Source organism: Anomaloglossus baeobatrachus, chromosome 3, assembly GCF_048569485.1.
Source record: "Anomaloglossus baeobatrachus isolate aAnoBae1 chromosome 3, aAnoBae1.hap1, whole genome shotgun sequence".
NCBI lineage: Eukaryota > Metazoa > Chordata > Amphibia > Anura > Aromobatidae > Anomaloglossus > Anomaloglossus baeobatrachus.
In genome coordinates this window covers 69,723,447-69,739,532 of record NC_134355.1, presented here as the reverse complement: position 1 = coordinate 69,739,532, position 16,086 = coordinate 69,723,447, and the positions used below count along the sequence as shown (strand labels likewise).

At 42.1% G+C, this 16,086-nt stretch overlaps 1 protein-coding gene across 2 annotated transcripts in view; it reads right to left on the bottom strand.

The window, feature by feature from the left end:
• Positions 1 to 240: 240 nt before the first annotated feature.
• The window catches only part of COMMD1 (copper metabolism domain containing 1), a 143,316-nt gene continuing 127,470 nt past the window's right edge, over positions 241 to 16,086 (bottom strand). The window contains exon 3 of one of the 2 annotated variants that reach the window (XM_075338042.1): positions 241 to 430. In XM_075338042.1, the coding sequence (XP_075194157.1) occupies positions 323 to 430 (108 nt within the window). In that variant the 3' untranslated portion in view covers positions 241 to 322. The remainder of the gene's footprint in view (positions 431 to 16,086) is intronic. The other variant, XM_075338043.1, reaches the window with a different exon arrangement.

The window sequence follows — 16,086 nt, the reverse complement described above, 5'->3', positions numbered from 1 at the left end:
TTGTTTTCTCGGTCCGATTGGGGCAGAGAAAATAATCGCTCATGGGTGCTGGGACATAGGCTAATATTGGTCCGAGCGGAATGCGAGGAGTCCGAGGGAAAAGTTGCTTAACTCATCGGAAACAAAATTCCAAAGAGCTTGAAGATTTTCCCTTTATAAGATTGAGGTGTAAAAATGTGACATATGTTCTTATCACCATATACTGTATTGCAAACACTAATAAAAACTACACACTAAAAATTCTTTGTGAAAGATTTATTTAATTAAAAAAAAAACAACAAAAAAAATAGCAGAAAAGTCAAAACGTTGTGTCGGGAGCTTGTTAGCTGATGCGGGTTAATGCTGCCAAGTTTTCTTCCACCTCTGACAATTTTTTGAGCATTTCATTCATCTTTGTTTCATCGAGTTCTAGGCACAGAAATTCAGACTCCTAGGAGGGAAAAGGACACACGTAGTTAATAGAATAAAACACTTGAGGCAATAAATAGAAATAGAGGACGGAACATGAGATTATTGCTTGTGTCTTTTAACCTTCACTGTCTCCTAAAGTCTTATCAATGTCAAGGAATTTTTCACTAACATCATTAAGCTCTCTGCGGCTGCCTGGGCCTAAAATAAAAGGCTGATTCAGTAAGACAAGGCTGGTGTGGTGCCCGCCAGTCTTAATGAATGGGGCCGCTGGAATAAGATGAGAATATTTCATTAAGATGTGCACTTTACTTAAAGCACCATTTCAGTTTTTTTTAGTGCTGGAGTGGGGCTTTTAATATAAGCTCTGATTGTGTGGCGACATCCAGTGACCATAACTTTTGACTGTCCAGAAGTCAGTTGTTATGTGACAAGCTCTTGATGTAAGTCTATGAGAGCCAGAATGAGGCTCCCATAGACTGACATTGAAAAGTGATCTACAGTGATCTGGCAGGTCACAAACAGTCGGAGACTGACTGAAGTGGCGGTGATAGATAATGAAGACATTGTAAGGTGAGTAGAAGACTAAAGTGCAAAGAGCTTTGATTAAAAGTACCACTCCAGTTGGAAATAAAAACAAAAAAAAAAGAAAAGATCCAAAAATTATTGAATGGTGCTTTAATGAATTGGGGTCATCAACTTCCACAAGCGGTGCCTACGCCAGAAATGGTAATCCAGTCCTGTTTTTAGACACTTCATGGTCACCATGCCACCACGTTGTGTTCATGCGCAACATTTGTCAGTTTTCCCAATAAATATTATATATATTATAGTTTGGACATACCTTCTCATTCAAAGAGTTTTCTTTATTTTCATGACTCTGAAAATTGTAGATTCACATTGAAGGCATCAAAACTATGAATTAACACATGCGGAATGAAATACTTAAAGTGTGAAACAACTGAAAATATGTCTTATATTCTAGGTTCTTCAAAGTAGCCACCTTTTGCTTTCATTACTACTTTGCACACTCTTGGCATTCTCTTGATGAGCTTCAAGAGGTAGTCACCGGAAATGGTTTTCCAACAGTGTTGAAGGAGTTTCCAGAGATGCTTAGCACTTGTTGGCCCTTTTGCCTTCACTCTGCGGTCCAGCTCACCCCAAACCATCTCGATTGGGTTCAGGTCTAGTGACTGTGGAGACCAAGTCATCTGGCGTAGCACCCCATCACTCTCCTTCTTAGTCAAATAGCCCTTACACAGCCTGGAGGTGTGTTTGGGGTCATTGTCCTGTTGAAAAATAAATGATGGTCCAACTAAACGCAAACCGGATGGAATAGCACGTTGCTGCAAGATGCTGTGGTAGGCATGCTGGTTCAGTATGCCTTCAATTTTGAATAAATCCCCAACAGTGCCACCAACAAAGCACCCCCACACCATGACACCTCCTCCTCCATGCTTCATAGTGGGAACCAGGCATGTAGAGTCCATCCGTTCACCTTTTCTGCGTCGCACAAAGACACAGTGGTTGGATCCAAAGATCTCAAAATTTGGACTCATCAGACCAAAGCACAGATTTCCACTGGTCTAATGTCTATTCCTTGTGTTCTTCAGCCTAAACAAGTCTCTTCTGCTTGTTGCCTGTCCTTAGCAGTGGTTTCCTAGCAGCTATTTTACCATGAAGGCTGCTGCACAGTCTCCTCTTAACAGTTGTTCTAGAGATGTGTCTGCTGCTAGAACTCTGTGTGGCACTGACCTGCTCTCTAATCTGAGCTGCTGTTAACTTGAGATTTCTGAGGCTGCTGACTCGGATAAACTTATCCTCCGCAGCAGAGGGGACTCTTGGTCTTCTTTTCCTGGGGTGGTCCTCATGTGAGCCAGTTTCTTTGTAGCGTTGAATGGTTTTTGCCACGGCACTTGGTAACACTTTCAAAGTTTTCCCAATTTTTCGGACTGACTGACCTTCATTTCTTAAAGTAATGATGGCCACTCGTTTTTCTTTACTTAGCTGCTTTTTTCTTGCCATAATACAAAATTCTAACAGTCTATTCAGTAGGACTATCAGCTGTGTATCCACCAGACTTCTGCACAACACAACTGATGGTCCCAACCCCATTTATAAGGCAAGAAATCCCACTTATTAAACCTAACAGGGCATACCTGTGAAGTGAAAACCATTTCCGGTGACTACCTCTTGAAGCTCATTAAGAGAATGCCAAGAGTGTGCAAAGCAGTAATCAAAGCAAAAGTTGGCTACTTTGAAGAACCTACAATATAAGACATATTTTCAGTTGTTTCACACTTTTTTGTTAAATATTTCATTCTGCATGTGTTAATTCATAGTTTTGATGCCTTCAATGTGAATCTACAATTTTCAGTCATGAAAATAAAGAAAAAACTCTTTGAATGAGAAGGTGTGTCCAAACTTTTGGTCTGTACTGTAATTATATATATATATATATATATATATATATATATATATTATATTATATATATTTATATCAATCATGCCTGGGGGAGGGCAATATCACAGGATCATTTATATTTCAAGTTGCTGAATAAAAGAGCATTTCTAAAACACAAAATACTAGATTGCATATTCCAAGGCTTGTTTAAAAGAACCTGTCAGGTCCAATATGCATCCGGATCCACGAGCAGTTCTGGGTGCATATCTCGAATCCCTGCCTAACCGTCCCTGTATACACTAGCATAGATAAAGGGATCTTTAGAAAAAGTATTTCTAAAGATCTTATATCGTATGTTAATGAGAGGGCACTAGTCCCCTGGGCGTGCTAACGTGCTAATGAATGTGCAGCGTCAGAGGATGATCTCACTCACCTCTCCGCTGCCATCGCGTCCAACGAGGGATTTCGGCTCAGTGTGCATGATCCCGGAGTTTAGGTCATTGACACTATGAAGCCAGGTGTACGTGTCCGGCTTTAAACTGAAGTAGTGTGCATGACCCAAACTCCGGGATCATGAGCACTGAGCCGAAATCCAGTGTTGCGCGGTGATGGCAGTGGAGAGGTGAGTGAGATCATCCTCTGAAGCTACACATTCATTAGCATGATAGCACACCCACAGGGACGTACTAACATACTAATGGGGGCGACTACTAGCCAGGGGAACTAACACCCTTGGGACTAGTCACTGCGCTCACTTAGCATACAGAAAAAAAAAATCATTAGAAATACTTTTTCTAAAGATCTCTTTATCTATGCTAGTGTATACAGGGACGGTTAGGCAGGGATTAGCAATATACACTCAGAACTGCTCGTGGTTCTGGATGCATATTGCGCCTGACAGGTTCCCTTCAAAATGATGCCATCAGTAAATATATCACTACAATGGCGGTTTGCAATGGCAAAAGTTTGTGATAGGTGCCATGTAACAATTCACACACAATGCCCATAGACAGTGCCTAAAATCCTTGACAATACCTTTTTTTTTTTTTACAATCTAGAGCTCTGACATACATAATGATGACCCATCATGTGACTGGTGCTGACAATGGTCTCCATCTACAGCGATTACTACAGTTATAGTGCCCCTGGGTGTTCTTTTGATCTCCTCCCAGAATAAATGCAGGAACCATCCAGTCATTGCCAGTACCGGCTCGTAGGATGTAGCTACAGCAGTGGCCATGTGGGTCTACCGGCATCAAATTGAGTAAGCAGAGGTTTTGAAAAGGAGATAAAATTAAAAACTGTGCCTGCCATATAGAGTATCTAAAAGAAATAACTGATAATCACTTATGTTGACAACAGGTGCATCAGTCAGTCTAAAATTTGGGTGTGTTGACCTGATCCTACAGTGTGTTTGGGTTCCTAGACCTTTGACCATTACATTTGTTCAAGCCTGAACTTAGGTTATTTTATTAAATTAATTTTTAATGTTATTTGATTTTGCCCATGATTAGTGATGGGGGAACCTGAACTGCAAAGTTCAGGATCTCTACCGGACACCTGCCTGAAGCTGCAGTGGGCAGTCATGTTCTCTAATGAGCACACGAGCTGTGACTTCAGATTATAGCAGAGCCGAGATCGTCGTGGGACCTCGTGTGGATAACGTTTGACCTGGGTGCTTGGGGGTTAATAAATTGGAGAACGTGGGTGGTTTTTATTGCATTTTTATTTCAAATAAACAAAAACACTGAAGAAAATACTTTATTTATTTCTTTTCACTTACAGGAGTAGTAATTGGGGGGGGGTTGTCTCAGAGACCCATATCCATTACTAATCTAGATATTAGTGGCAGCTGTGAGCTGTCATTAACTCTTAATATTTCCCTGATTGCCACCGCACCAGGGCAATCGGGAAGAGGCGGGCAAAGTGCTGGAATTGTAGCATCTAATGGATCTAATGATATTTTCAGCCTGGGGGACCAATAACCATATGCCTCCCTAGCCCGAGAATACCAACCACCAGCTGTTAGTTTTATCATGGCTTGGTATCAAAATTGTGGGGACCGCACACTTTTTTAAAATGATTACATTTTTAGAAAAAAACTATACAAAAAAACCAAACAAACATAGTACGCATGCAGCTCTTCTTATTTTCAGACACCGCCAAGATAACGCACATGGCTGGGGTCTGCAGCCTGTAGCCGTATGCTTTATCATGGCTGGGTATCACAATACGGGGAGACCCTACGCCAACATTTATTTATTTTTACACCATTATAGGGACGCAGACAGTGTATGTGATTTCAAACAATTAGAGACTGCTACACAAGGTAGGGGCGCGGTGTGACTGCAACCAATCACAGACATCGGGACTGTCGGCGGGCAGGGGAAGCAGTGCATATATATGAGTGTTAAATGAGCGGATACGGAAGCAGTGCGACAGCTGTGCAGGAGACTCCAAGTATAACTGTCCTGCTTTGCAGCCCCCATAACCCTACCACCATTTTACAGCAAAATGTTCGGCTCCCCATAGACTTAAACGGGGTACAGTGTTTGGGTTGAAGTATGGTCCCAAACTGGATTTTTTTTTTTTTTTTTAAATTCCGTCCAGATCTGCTGAACATCTGTGGGTTCGCTCATCTCTACCCATGATTATTGCTTTACATGTAAATGGCTGACAAAGAAAAAAGTTTTACTAAAGGCTAATCCTGGTTACATATTAGAGGTTGAAGCAGTCAAGCAGTGGCGGTTATATTATATATAGACAGTATATTATACATATTGCTCACTAAAGCAATAAATTAAATTACCAGAACACTGCTCCTAATTAGTCAACAATCGTCGGCAATTAGTCGGCTTCTTGTATTACGAGTACGGCTGTGTGCGCACGCTGAGGATTTGGTTGCAGAAATTTCGGCACCAAATATGCATCTCCTGGCACACAAAAAAAAAAAAAAAAAAAAAGGAGAGCATTTTTTTTACTGCATTTTCTATACCTTCTGGGGTGGAAAAATGCTGACCGAACTGACATGCTGCAGATTTATTTTTGCACCAAATTTGCAATGGGAAAAAAAGAGCAACATGAACAAAACGTCAGGATTCCCATTGACTTTGCTGGCCTAAGGATTTGAATGCTGTTTTATGACAAAACTGCCCTAAAAAATGCGATAAAATGCACTGTGTGCACACAGCCTAAATGTAAATTCAGCCTCACTCTGTCATTGTAAAGCGGAAAGCGGTACCAACGTATACAAATCTCCCAACAATGGCGAATAGTGACCTTCTGCTATCTTGATAAGAACTTAAAGGGGTTTTCCCCACATAGTCCATATTAAATCAATAGATCTTAACTCCTTCAACTTCCTGAACAAATTTTTTCAATTCTGACCAGTGTCACAGTATGAAAGCTCAGGAACGCTTCAACAGATCTCAGTGATTTTGAGACTGTTCTTTCGTGGCTCTAAGAGGCCTAGATGACTGAAAATACCCAAAAGTGACGCTATTCCAAAAACTGCACCCCTCAAAGTACTCAAAATCACATTCAAGAAATTGATTAAGCCTTTAGGTGCAATGTGGAAGGGAAAAAAAAATGAAATTTTTACTTTTTCTCACAGAATTGTTGTTTTAACACCAATCCTTTATTTTACCAAGGGTAACAGGAAAAAAAAATTAAGCGTGCAATTTTTCCCGAGTACGTAGATAGCCCATACGTGGTGTAAATCTACTGTTTGGGCGCACAGCAGGGCTCGGAAGGGAAGGAGCCCTTGAAAACTAAAATAGCTGCAGTCGTTAGCAGACGTCAGGGCACGTTTGCAGAGCCTAAATAACGGAGCTCCCCCACAAGTGAGCCCATTTTGGAAACTATACCCCTCAAGGAAATATGTTTGGTGAGCACTTTGAATCTCCAGGTGATTCACAGAATTTTATAATGTTGAGCCGTGAAAATGAAAAAAAAAAAAAATACATTTAACCACAAAAATATTGTTTCAATCCAAAATCTTTAATTTTCAAAGGTAATAGGATATGAATGGACCACACAATTTGACAATTTGTTGTGCTATTTCTCCTGAGTACGCCAGTAATCCATATGTAGTCAAAAAATACTTTTGAGGCACAGTACAAAGTGAAGATTGGAAAGAGCGCCATATCGGAGTTCAGATTTAGTTGGAATTGTTTGCGGGTGCCATGTCACATTGGAAAAGCCCCTGAGGTGCCTAAACAGTGGCGTCCCCTCAAAAGTGACCCCATTTTGGGAACTAAACCCCTCAAGGAATTTTACTAGATGTTTGGTGAGCACCTTGAACCACCAGATGCTTCACAGAATATTTTAACGTTGAGCTGTTAAAATGAAAAAACACATTTTTAACCACAAAATTGTTGCTTTAACCCCAATTTTTTTTAAATTTACTAGGGTAATAGGAGATCGTGAACCCGACAATTTGTTGTACAATTTCTCCCGAGTACACCAAGAGTTCATGTGTGGTCGAAAACTACTTTTGAGGCACAGTACAAAGTAAAGAATGGAAGGAGCACCATATTTGAGTTCAGATTTAGTTGGAATGGTTTGTGGGTGCCATGTCACATTGGCAACGCCCCTGAAATGCAAGAGCACCAGAAATCCCCCACAACTGACCCTATTTTATACACTGCATCCCTCAGTGAATTCATCCAGGGGTGTAGTGAGCATATTGACACCACAGATGTGTCACAAAATGTTACACTATTGGACAATGAACAAAAAGAAATTACATTTTTACCACTATATTGTTGTTTAAAACCCAGCTTTCCAACTTTCACAAGGGAAATAGGTAAAAATGTAATGTGTTACACAATTTCTTCTGAACGTGGCAATACCCCACAAGTGACTGTACAGCACTGTTTATCAACACGACAAAGCTCGGGAGGGAGTTCTGGAGCCCAAACTTTTGTAGAATAGTTTGCAGACTCCATATGCAGTGCCCCTAAGTGCCAGTAAAGCAGACACCACTCAAATAACCACATTTTGGAAAAATACACCCCTCTTTGGATTAATCTTCAGGTGTAGTGAGCCTCTTGTATAAATACTTTATTGTACTATACACCTATTATTTAGTCTAATGGAAGTTACTCTTTAGCCTGTCTATGGTTTGTGTCGTGCACTGAAATATTGTTTTTAACTAGATCAAATCAAAGATATAGGTTTTAGACTTATGTGTAATTACTCCTGATTCTCTTTAAAATCTAAAGTTACGTGTAGTTAGCATATTTCATGTTAATATGCAAATTGGAAATTTTTGCTGTTGTAGCTGTGTGACCCAGATGTTGTCATGATGACCTTGGGTTGTCATGGCAACGATCAGGTCTCCGTGATCACATCGCTAAAGGTCCCATTCACTTGTGAGAGCGCACTCCCTCCCCCAGCCCCTAAATGCTGCTATCACTGTAGATCACAACATTTAGGGGGTTAAACATACAGGCACCATTCCTGGCTGTAAGAGCCGGGGTTTGGCTGTCATGTAAGCCAAGCTCCTCGTGGCGATTGTGGAGGCATAGCTCCGGTGTCCTGTACAATCGCCATGACGTACCTATACGTCATAGATTGGGAACCCCTTCCTAACTATGATGTATGGGTACGTCATAGGTCCTGAAGGGGTTAAAAGGATTTTCTCATGAGCAAACTTAACATTAAATTAATAAATCTTGGAATAATAATTATTTCCATAATTGGATGGGTTTAAAAAAAAAAAAAAAAAAAAAAATTAAAAAAAAAAGTTCCTGTGCGGAGATAATCTTGTATATGTGTCCCTGCGGTGTACTGTGTAATGGCCGTGTCTGACCGTACAGGGACATGGTCTGATCATAACACATCTCCGGGGCAGGGAAGGAAGGAAACAAAATTATACAGACATTACAGTACAAGATCACAGCTGATTCTTATTGTGAGGTAAAATACTTTCCAGCCTATTTTTTTTTTTAAATTTTTCTTCAACACATCCAATTGTGGAACTTATTTTTCCAAGATCTATTAATTAAAATGAACTTTTATTCACCAAAGTGACCTAATGCTAGAATTCACCATAACAGAGTACACAGATGTCATTGTACTAAAACTAATCTAATCCCCAGAAAACCTCTCACATGGGCTAAATCCACTAGATATAGACTTGTAAGATATACTGTACATTGATTTCAATGTGGAAAAGCAGCTGCTGAAAGTAACTTCGAACTGAAGAATGTGAGAACTCTATGGATGGGATTCCTAGAGAGGAGACCACAAACATTAACGACCAATCCACATCCTTAGATCCACCATGAATGGTCAATATGGGAATATCCATTTAAAATACCTTTACCATTTCAGCATGTGATCGCCTATACAGATTTATTGTTCTTTAACTTTTACCCTAACTCATCATAGCCTAAGGCGGCTTTGCACACTGCGACATCGCAGGTGCGATGTCGGTGGGGTCAAATTGAAAATGACGCACTTCCGGCATCGCATGCGACATCGTAGTGTGTAAAGTCTCGATGATACGATTAACGAGCGCAAAATCGTCGTAATCGTATCATCGGTGCAGCGTCGGCGTAATCCATGATTACGCTGCCGCGACGGTCCGATGTTGTTCCTCGCTCCTGCGGCAGCACACATCGCTGTGTGTGAAGCCGCAGGAGCGAGGAACATCTCCTACCGGCGTCACCGCGGCTTCCGTAGGATATGCGGAAGGAAGGAGGTGGGCGGGATGTTTACATCCTGCTCATCTCCACCCCTCCGCTCCGATTGGCCGCCTGCCGTGTGACGTCACAGTGACGCCGCACGACCCGCCCCCTTAACAAGGAGGCGGGTCGCCAGCCACAGGGACGTCGCACGGCAGGTGAGTGTGTGTGTGAAGCTGCCGTAGCGATAATGTTCGCTACGGCAGCTATCACCACATATCGCTGCTGCGACGGGGGCGGGGACTATCGCACTCGGCATCGCAGCATCGGCCTGCGATGTCGCAGTGTGCAAAGTGCCCCTAAGCCTTGGGGCACCAGATCACATCCGTACATGTACTCATAATAATCTGTTGGGAGAGGTTTAGGTTATGTGTCTGTTTGACCAATCAGTGGCTGTGATGTGACTTGTAGTCAACGGTTTTTCTAGTATCTCACAATATACGTTGTCTTCTATATCAAGACAGATTGAAGTCCTTAAAGGACTTTCCCAATAGTAAGTTATTAATTTACTTTTAGGCAATGGACAAATTGAAAATAATAAAACAGAGGCATAATTACTAGTGTTGAGTGGACTCGGATCAGCAAAATCCGTATCCGCACGGTTTGAGTGCCCGATCCGAGTCCGACCAGTACCTGGGATTCGGGGTGCACGATCCAGATCGCTCTCTCTCGATGTCTCTCTCGATGTCTCTCTCTCTCTCGATGTCTCGCTCTCTCGATGTCTCTCTCTCTCTCTCGATGTCTCTCTCTCTCGTCTCTCTCTCTCTCGATGTCTCTCTCTCTCTCTCGATGTCTCTCTCGATGTCTCTCTCGATGTCTCTCTCGATGTCTCGCTCTCTCTCGATGTCTCGCTCTCTCTCGATGTCTCTCTCTCTCTCGATGTCCCTCTCTCTCGATGTCTCTCTCTCTCTCTCTCTCGATGTCTCTCTCTCTCTCGATGTCTCTCTCTCTCTCGATGTCTCTCTCTCTCTCGATGTCTCTCTCTCTCTCTCTCGATGTCTCTCTCTCTCGATGTCTCTCTCTCTCTCTCGATGTCTCTCTCTCTCTCTCTCGATGTCTCTCTCTCTCTCGATGTCTCTCTCTCTCTCGATGTCTCTCTCTCTCTCGATGTCTCTCTCTCTCTCGATGTCTCTCTCTCTCGATGTCTCTCTCTCTCTCGATGTCTCTCTCTCTCTCTCTCGATGTCTCTCTCTCTCTCTCTCGATGTCTCTCTCTCTCGATGTCTCTCGCTCGATGTCTCTCGCTCGATGTCTCTCGCTCGATGTCTCTCTCTCGATGTCTCTCTCTCGATGTCTCTCTCTCTCGATGTCTCTCTCTCTCGATGTCTCTCTCTCTCGCTCGATGTCTCTCTCTCTCGCTCGATGTCTCTCTCTCTCGATGTCTCTCTCTCTCGATGTCTCTCGTCCCAGATTCCGTTCCCCATTGATTTGTATGGCCGCGGATTCCGGATCAGATCCGGACTTTGGCGGAAACCCAATCCGGATCCGCCGGTCCTGGATTATGACCGATCCGCTCAACTCTAATAATTACCTTTTAGCATCATCTCTCAGAAGATGTCTGCTGGCTCCAGAAGAAGAGCTTGCTTCATTCAGAAGTCCCAGCTCAGTCAGGTAACTAGAAGAGCACATATTCATAGAGAGAGTCAATGATGATGAGCTCTTCTAGTCACCACTTCCAGAGAAGGTCTCCTGTACTAGTTCTGCAGGGGCAATGGAAGGCAAGTATGCCCATTTTGTTATTTTTAATCAATTCATTCCTAAAAAGAAAAATAATTACTGTTTGACAACCTCTATCCGGAAAGATGGTCACATCTGTAGCTAGAACACGCTAATCAGTGAGAATCTGACTTTTGGAACATTTGACCTTAAACTATAATGACCAGGTTGCATCTTAAAGTGCTTTGGCTTCAAAATTCCCAAACTAGTTTCTGCAATGTTACAAAAAAAACCCAAAAAACCAAAAACACAAACTGGTGGGAACTTCGTGACTTCTAGAAAAACAACATTTCCATGAAATGGACAGAAGATGCAAAACACGTACATTCATAATGACCAAAGACAGAACTACAGATTCCCAACACACAACAGGATGACAAGTTCAGGGATCATCCATCAGGGATGTCAAACTCATTTTCACCAAGGGCCACATCAGCATTATGGTTGCCTTCAAAGGGTTGCATGTAACTTTAATGACTCATGCAGATCTCCACGCAGGCATGGACTGCAATGCATATACTGGCCAGGGGCTATAACATAACGCTCCCTGGGTAGAAGGACTACACAAGAGCTGTGCCTGGGTTGTAGGGCTAAGGGCACTCTCCCTGGATTGTAGGGCTAAGGGCGCTGTCCCTGGGGTGTAAATCCAACCATACACTTCACCCCAGTATTAAACACACCCCATATCCCACCATAGGCATCTGGACAGCATTATAGACCCCAAAATCCCACCACAGGTATCCTCCTCCAGCACTGTAAACCCCCACCAAATCTTACACAGACATCCTCCCAGCAACGAACACTCTCAAACTCACACCATAGGCACCTCCCAGCATTATAGACACCCAAATCGTACCATAGGCATCCTCCTAAAAATCACACACTTCTCAAAATTCCACCACAGGTGTGCCCTCAGCATTGCACATCTCCCTAAACACCCACTACAGACCTGCCCACATAATTATAGATCCCCAAAATCCCACTGCAGGCATCCCCAGCATTGTACACCATGCAAATCCCACCACAGGCATACCTACAGATTTATACAGCAAAAAAAATCCCATTACAGTCATCCTCCAGCATCGCCTCCCCCATCAAAATACCACCACAGGCATCCCCCCAGAATCACACAGCCCTTAAATCTCATCAAAGGTGCCCCCCTCCATATTGCACACACCCCAAACCCCACCACAGACATCATAGACCCTAAAATTCCCTTGCAAGTTCGTTTACATACATAAATTTGTAAAGGTTTTTTTTATAAACACTAATGATCGCTCAAGTGATAGTTCCCTTCCCCTCTGTCTATCATATAGTTTACATTACATTTCCAACAGCAAATACATCATTTAGATATGAGCAGCACGGTGGCTCCATGGCTAACACTGTTGCTTTGCAGCGCCAAAGGGGGCTTTACACGCAGAGATATCGCTGGTGAAAGTACCCGCCCCCGTCGGTTGTGCGTCACGGGCAAATCTATGCCCGTGGCGCACAATATCGTTAGGAGCCGTCAAACGGACTTACCTGCCTAGCGACGTCGCTGTGGCTGGCGAACCGCCTCTTTTCTAAGGGGGCGGGTCGTGCGGCGTCACTAAGCGGCCGCCCAATAGAAGCGGAGGGGTGGAGTTGAGCGACCGTAACATCCCGCCCACCTCCTTCCTTCCTCATTGCCGGCGACCGAAGATAAGCTGTAGTTCGTCGTTACCGAGGTGTCACATGTAGTGATGTGTGCTGCCTCGGGAACGATGAACAACCTGCATCCTCAACAATCAACGATTTTTTGAAAATAAACGACGTGTCAACGATTGACGATTTTGGTGAGTATGTTCCATCATTAACGGTCGCTCATTGGTGTCACACGCAACAATGTCGCTAACGATGCCGGATGTGCGTCACTGAATCCGTGACCCCGACGATATATATACGTCATTGTGTGTAACGGGGCCTTAAGGTCCTGGACTCAAATCCCACCAAGATGAACATCTGAAAGGACTTTGTATGTTCTTCCCGTGTTTGCGCGGTTTCCACCAGATTCTCCAGTTTCCATGCACACTCCAAAGATATATTGGTAGGGAATTTAGATTATGCAAGTTAAGGGGTATTATGATGATGCGGTCTGTAAAGTGCTGCCAAATTATTGGCGCTATATGAGTAAAAAATAAAAAAAATTACATGCTGCTAACAAAGGAGAACTTTTATATCATTACAAAATGTGATGAATGACGTTTATTGCTCGATCATATGACATCTACACTGTGATAGGGATGGCCTGGTCATATAAAGGATCGTACAGGTAACTACCTATATGTATAGTATATGTATAGCTCCTTTCAGCGTGGGGAATGACAACGACAGACGAGGTCACATCCAAAAAGTGTTTAAACACTTGAAATCATGAAGACAATCCGGACTCACATAGGCATCATACCGGTTGGGACTTACTCTGGCACCCTCTGTATTAAAAAGCACTGAGCACCCCCTAACAGAAAGAAATGTTTTTTATTGGTGGCCCCCACTTTTTGTATTAATTTAGATGCAGTCGCTAGTAATTTGAGAGCTAAAACGGTCAAGATCAGAATTTCCTTTCATTGTGGCCACTGCAGCTCACGGTGGTCACTGCTCCTGCATCCACACAATCCCCACGGTGTACATGTAGCTTTGTGCTGAGCGAATCCCTGCATAACCATAAATGATTCACAGAATTTACCAAAATGCTAAAGGGGTTTCTAGTTTTACCAGATCCACGGAGGACCCTTTTTACAAAAACAGATTGCCCGAAGCAGAAAACTCCTTTAATGAAGAGTATTAAGCCAGTAATGCAAGACACAACTGCTTCGGATAAGAAGCAGTCAATATTTTCCAACTGCGTAGATAGTGAACTTAATATTTAACTGCCGCTCATTACCGGTCAAAGGTTTACACTGTACAAGCTCGGCCTACTACTCAACGTGCTTTAGTGCAATATTTAACATATTTCACCAAGGGCGACAGATATTTTGACATTTCTCATTACAGAATGCAAATAAAAGCTGATAATATTATAAGCAGTGACACATATTTAGATTTTATAAGCAGTGACACATATCTAGATTTTTTAGTGAATTCCAAACACTAAGGTCTAAAAACAGAAGCTGTAAAGGTCTAGTTTGTAAAACAATCTTCCTTATGTATAATGCCATCCCTTCTATTGAGTGTACTCATGTATAGTGCCATCCCTTATTACATAGCCTGCTCTATTATATATAGTGCCATCCCTTATTACATAGCCTGCTCTATTATATATAGTGCTATCCCTTATTACATAGCCTGCTCTATTATATATAGTGCCATCCCTTATTACATAGCCTGCTCTATTATATATAGTGCCATCCCTTATTACATAGCCTGCTCTATTATATATAGTGCCATCCCTTATTACATAGCCTGCTCTATTATATATAGTGCCATCCCTTATTACATAGCTTGCTCTATTATATATAGTGCCATCCCTTATTACATAGCCTGCTCTATTATATATAGTGCCATCCCTTATTACATAGCCTGCTCTATTATATATAGTGCCATCCCTTATTACATAGCTTGCTCTATTATATATAGGGCTGTCCCTTATTATATAGTTTCCTTTCTTGTTTTATGTATAGCGCCATCCTTTATCATAAATAGTGATGGGCGAGTAGTAACCATTTGTGTGCAGATTATTCGTAACGAATCCAAAAGTACTATTCCGACAGTCATCACAAATAACGAACCTAATATAAGTCAATGGGGAACCCAAGCATATTCTTGTTGTGACAAACACTGGAATAGTACTTCGTATCCGGTAAGCATTATCCGAACACGACTAGTTACTATTCGCCCACCACAAGATGTCCAGTTTTAATTATTTATAACGTTGTCCCATATTATATAGCTTCCTCCCTTATTATGTATAGTGCAGTCCCTAATTGCATAGTAACCTTTTTTTCTATGTTTAATGCTGTTCCTTATTACATAGCATCCTCTATTATGTACTGTCCTCTCTAGTCATGTATAGTGCGGTCCTTTATGTATAGCATTCACCCTTTATTGTTTAGGGTCATCCCTTGTGATGTATAGCACTGTCCCTTATTACATAGAATCCGCTCTATTATTATTATTTATATATATATATTATATATATATATTATATATATATATATATATATATATATATATATATATATATATATATATATATATATATATATATATATATATATATATATATATATACACACACACACACACACACACACACACACACACACACACACACACACACACACACACACACACAGAAACAGACACACAATACAGACCAAAAGTTTGGACGCACCTTCTCATCTCTAGAACTGTGAAGAGGAGACTTTGTGCAGCAGGCCTTCATGGTAAAATAGCTGCTAGGAAACCACTGCTAAGGACAGGCAACAAGCAGAAGAGACTTGTTTGGGCTAAAGAACACAAGGAATGGACATTAGACCAGTGGAAATCTGTGCTTTGGTCTGATGAGTCCAAATTTGAGATCTTTGGATCCAACCACCGTGTCTTTGTAGAAAAGGTGAATGGATGGACTCTACATGCCTGGTTCCCACCGTGAAGCATGGAGGAGGAGGTGTGATGGTGTGGGGGTGCTTTGCTGGTGACACTGTTGGGGATTTATTCAAAATTGAAGGAATACAGAACCAGCATGGCTACCACAGCATCTTGCAGCGGCGTGCTATTCCATCCGGTTTGCGTTTAGTTGGACCATCATTTATTTTTCAACAGGACAATGACCCCAAACACACCTCCAGGCTATGTAAGGGCTGGTTGACTAAGAAGGAGAGTGATGGGGTGCTACGCCAGATGA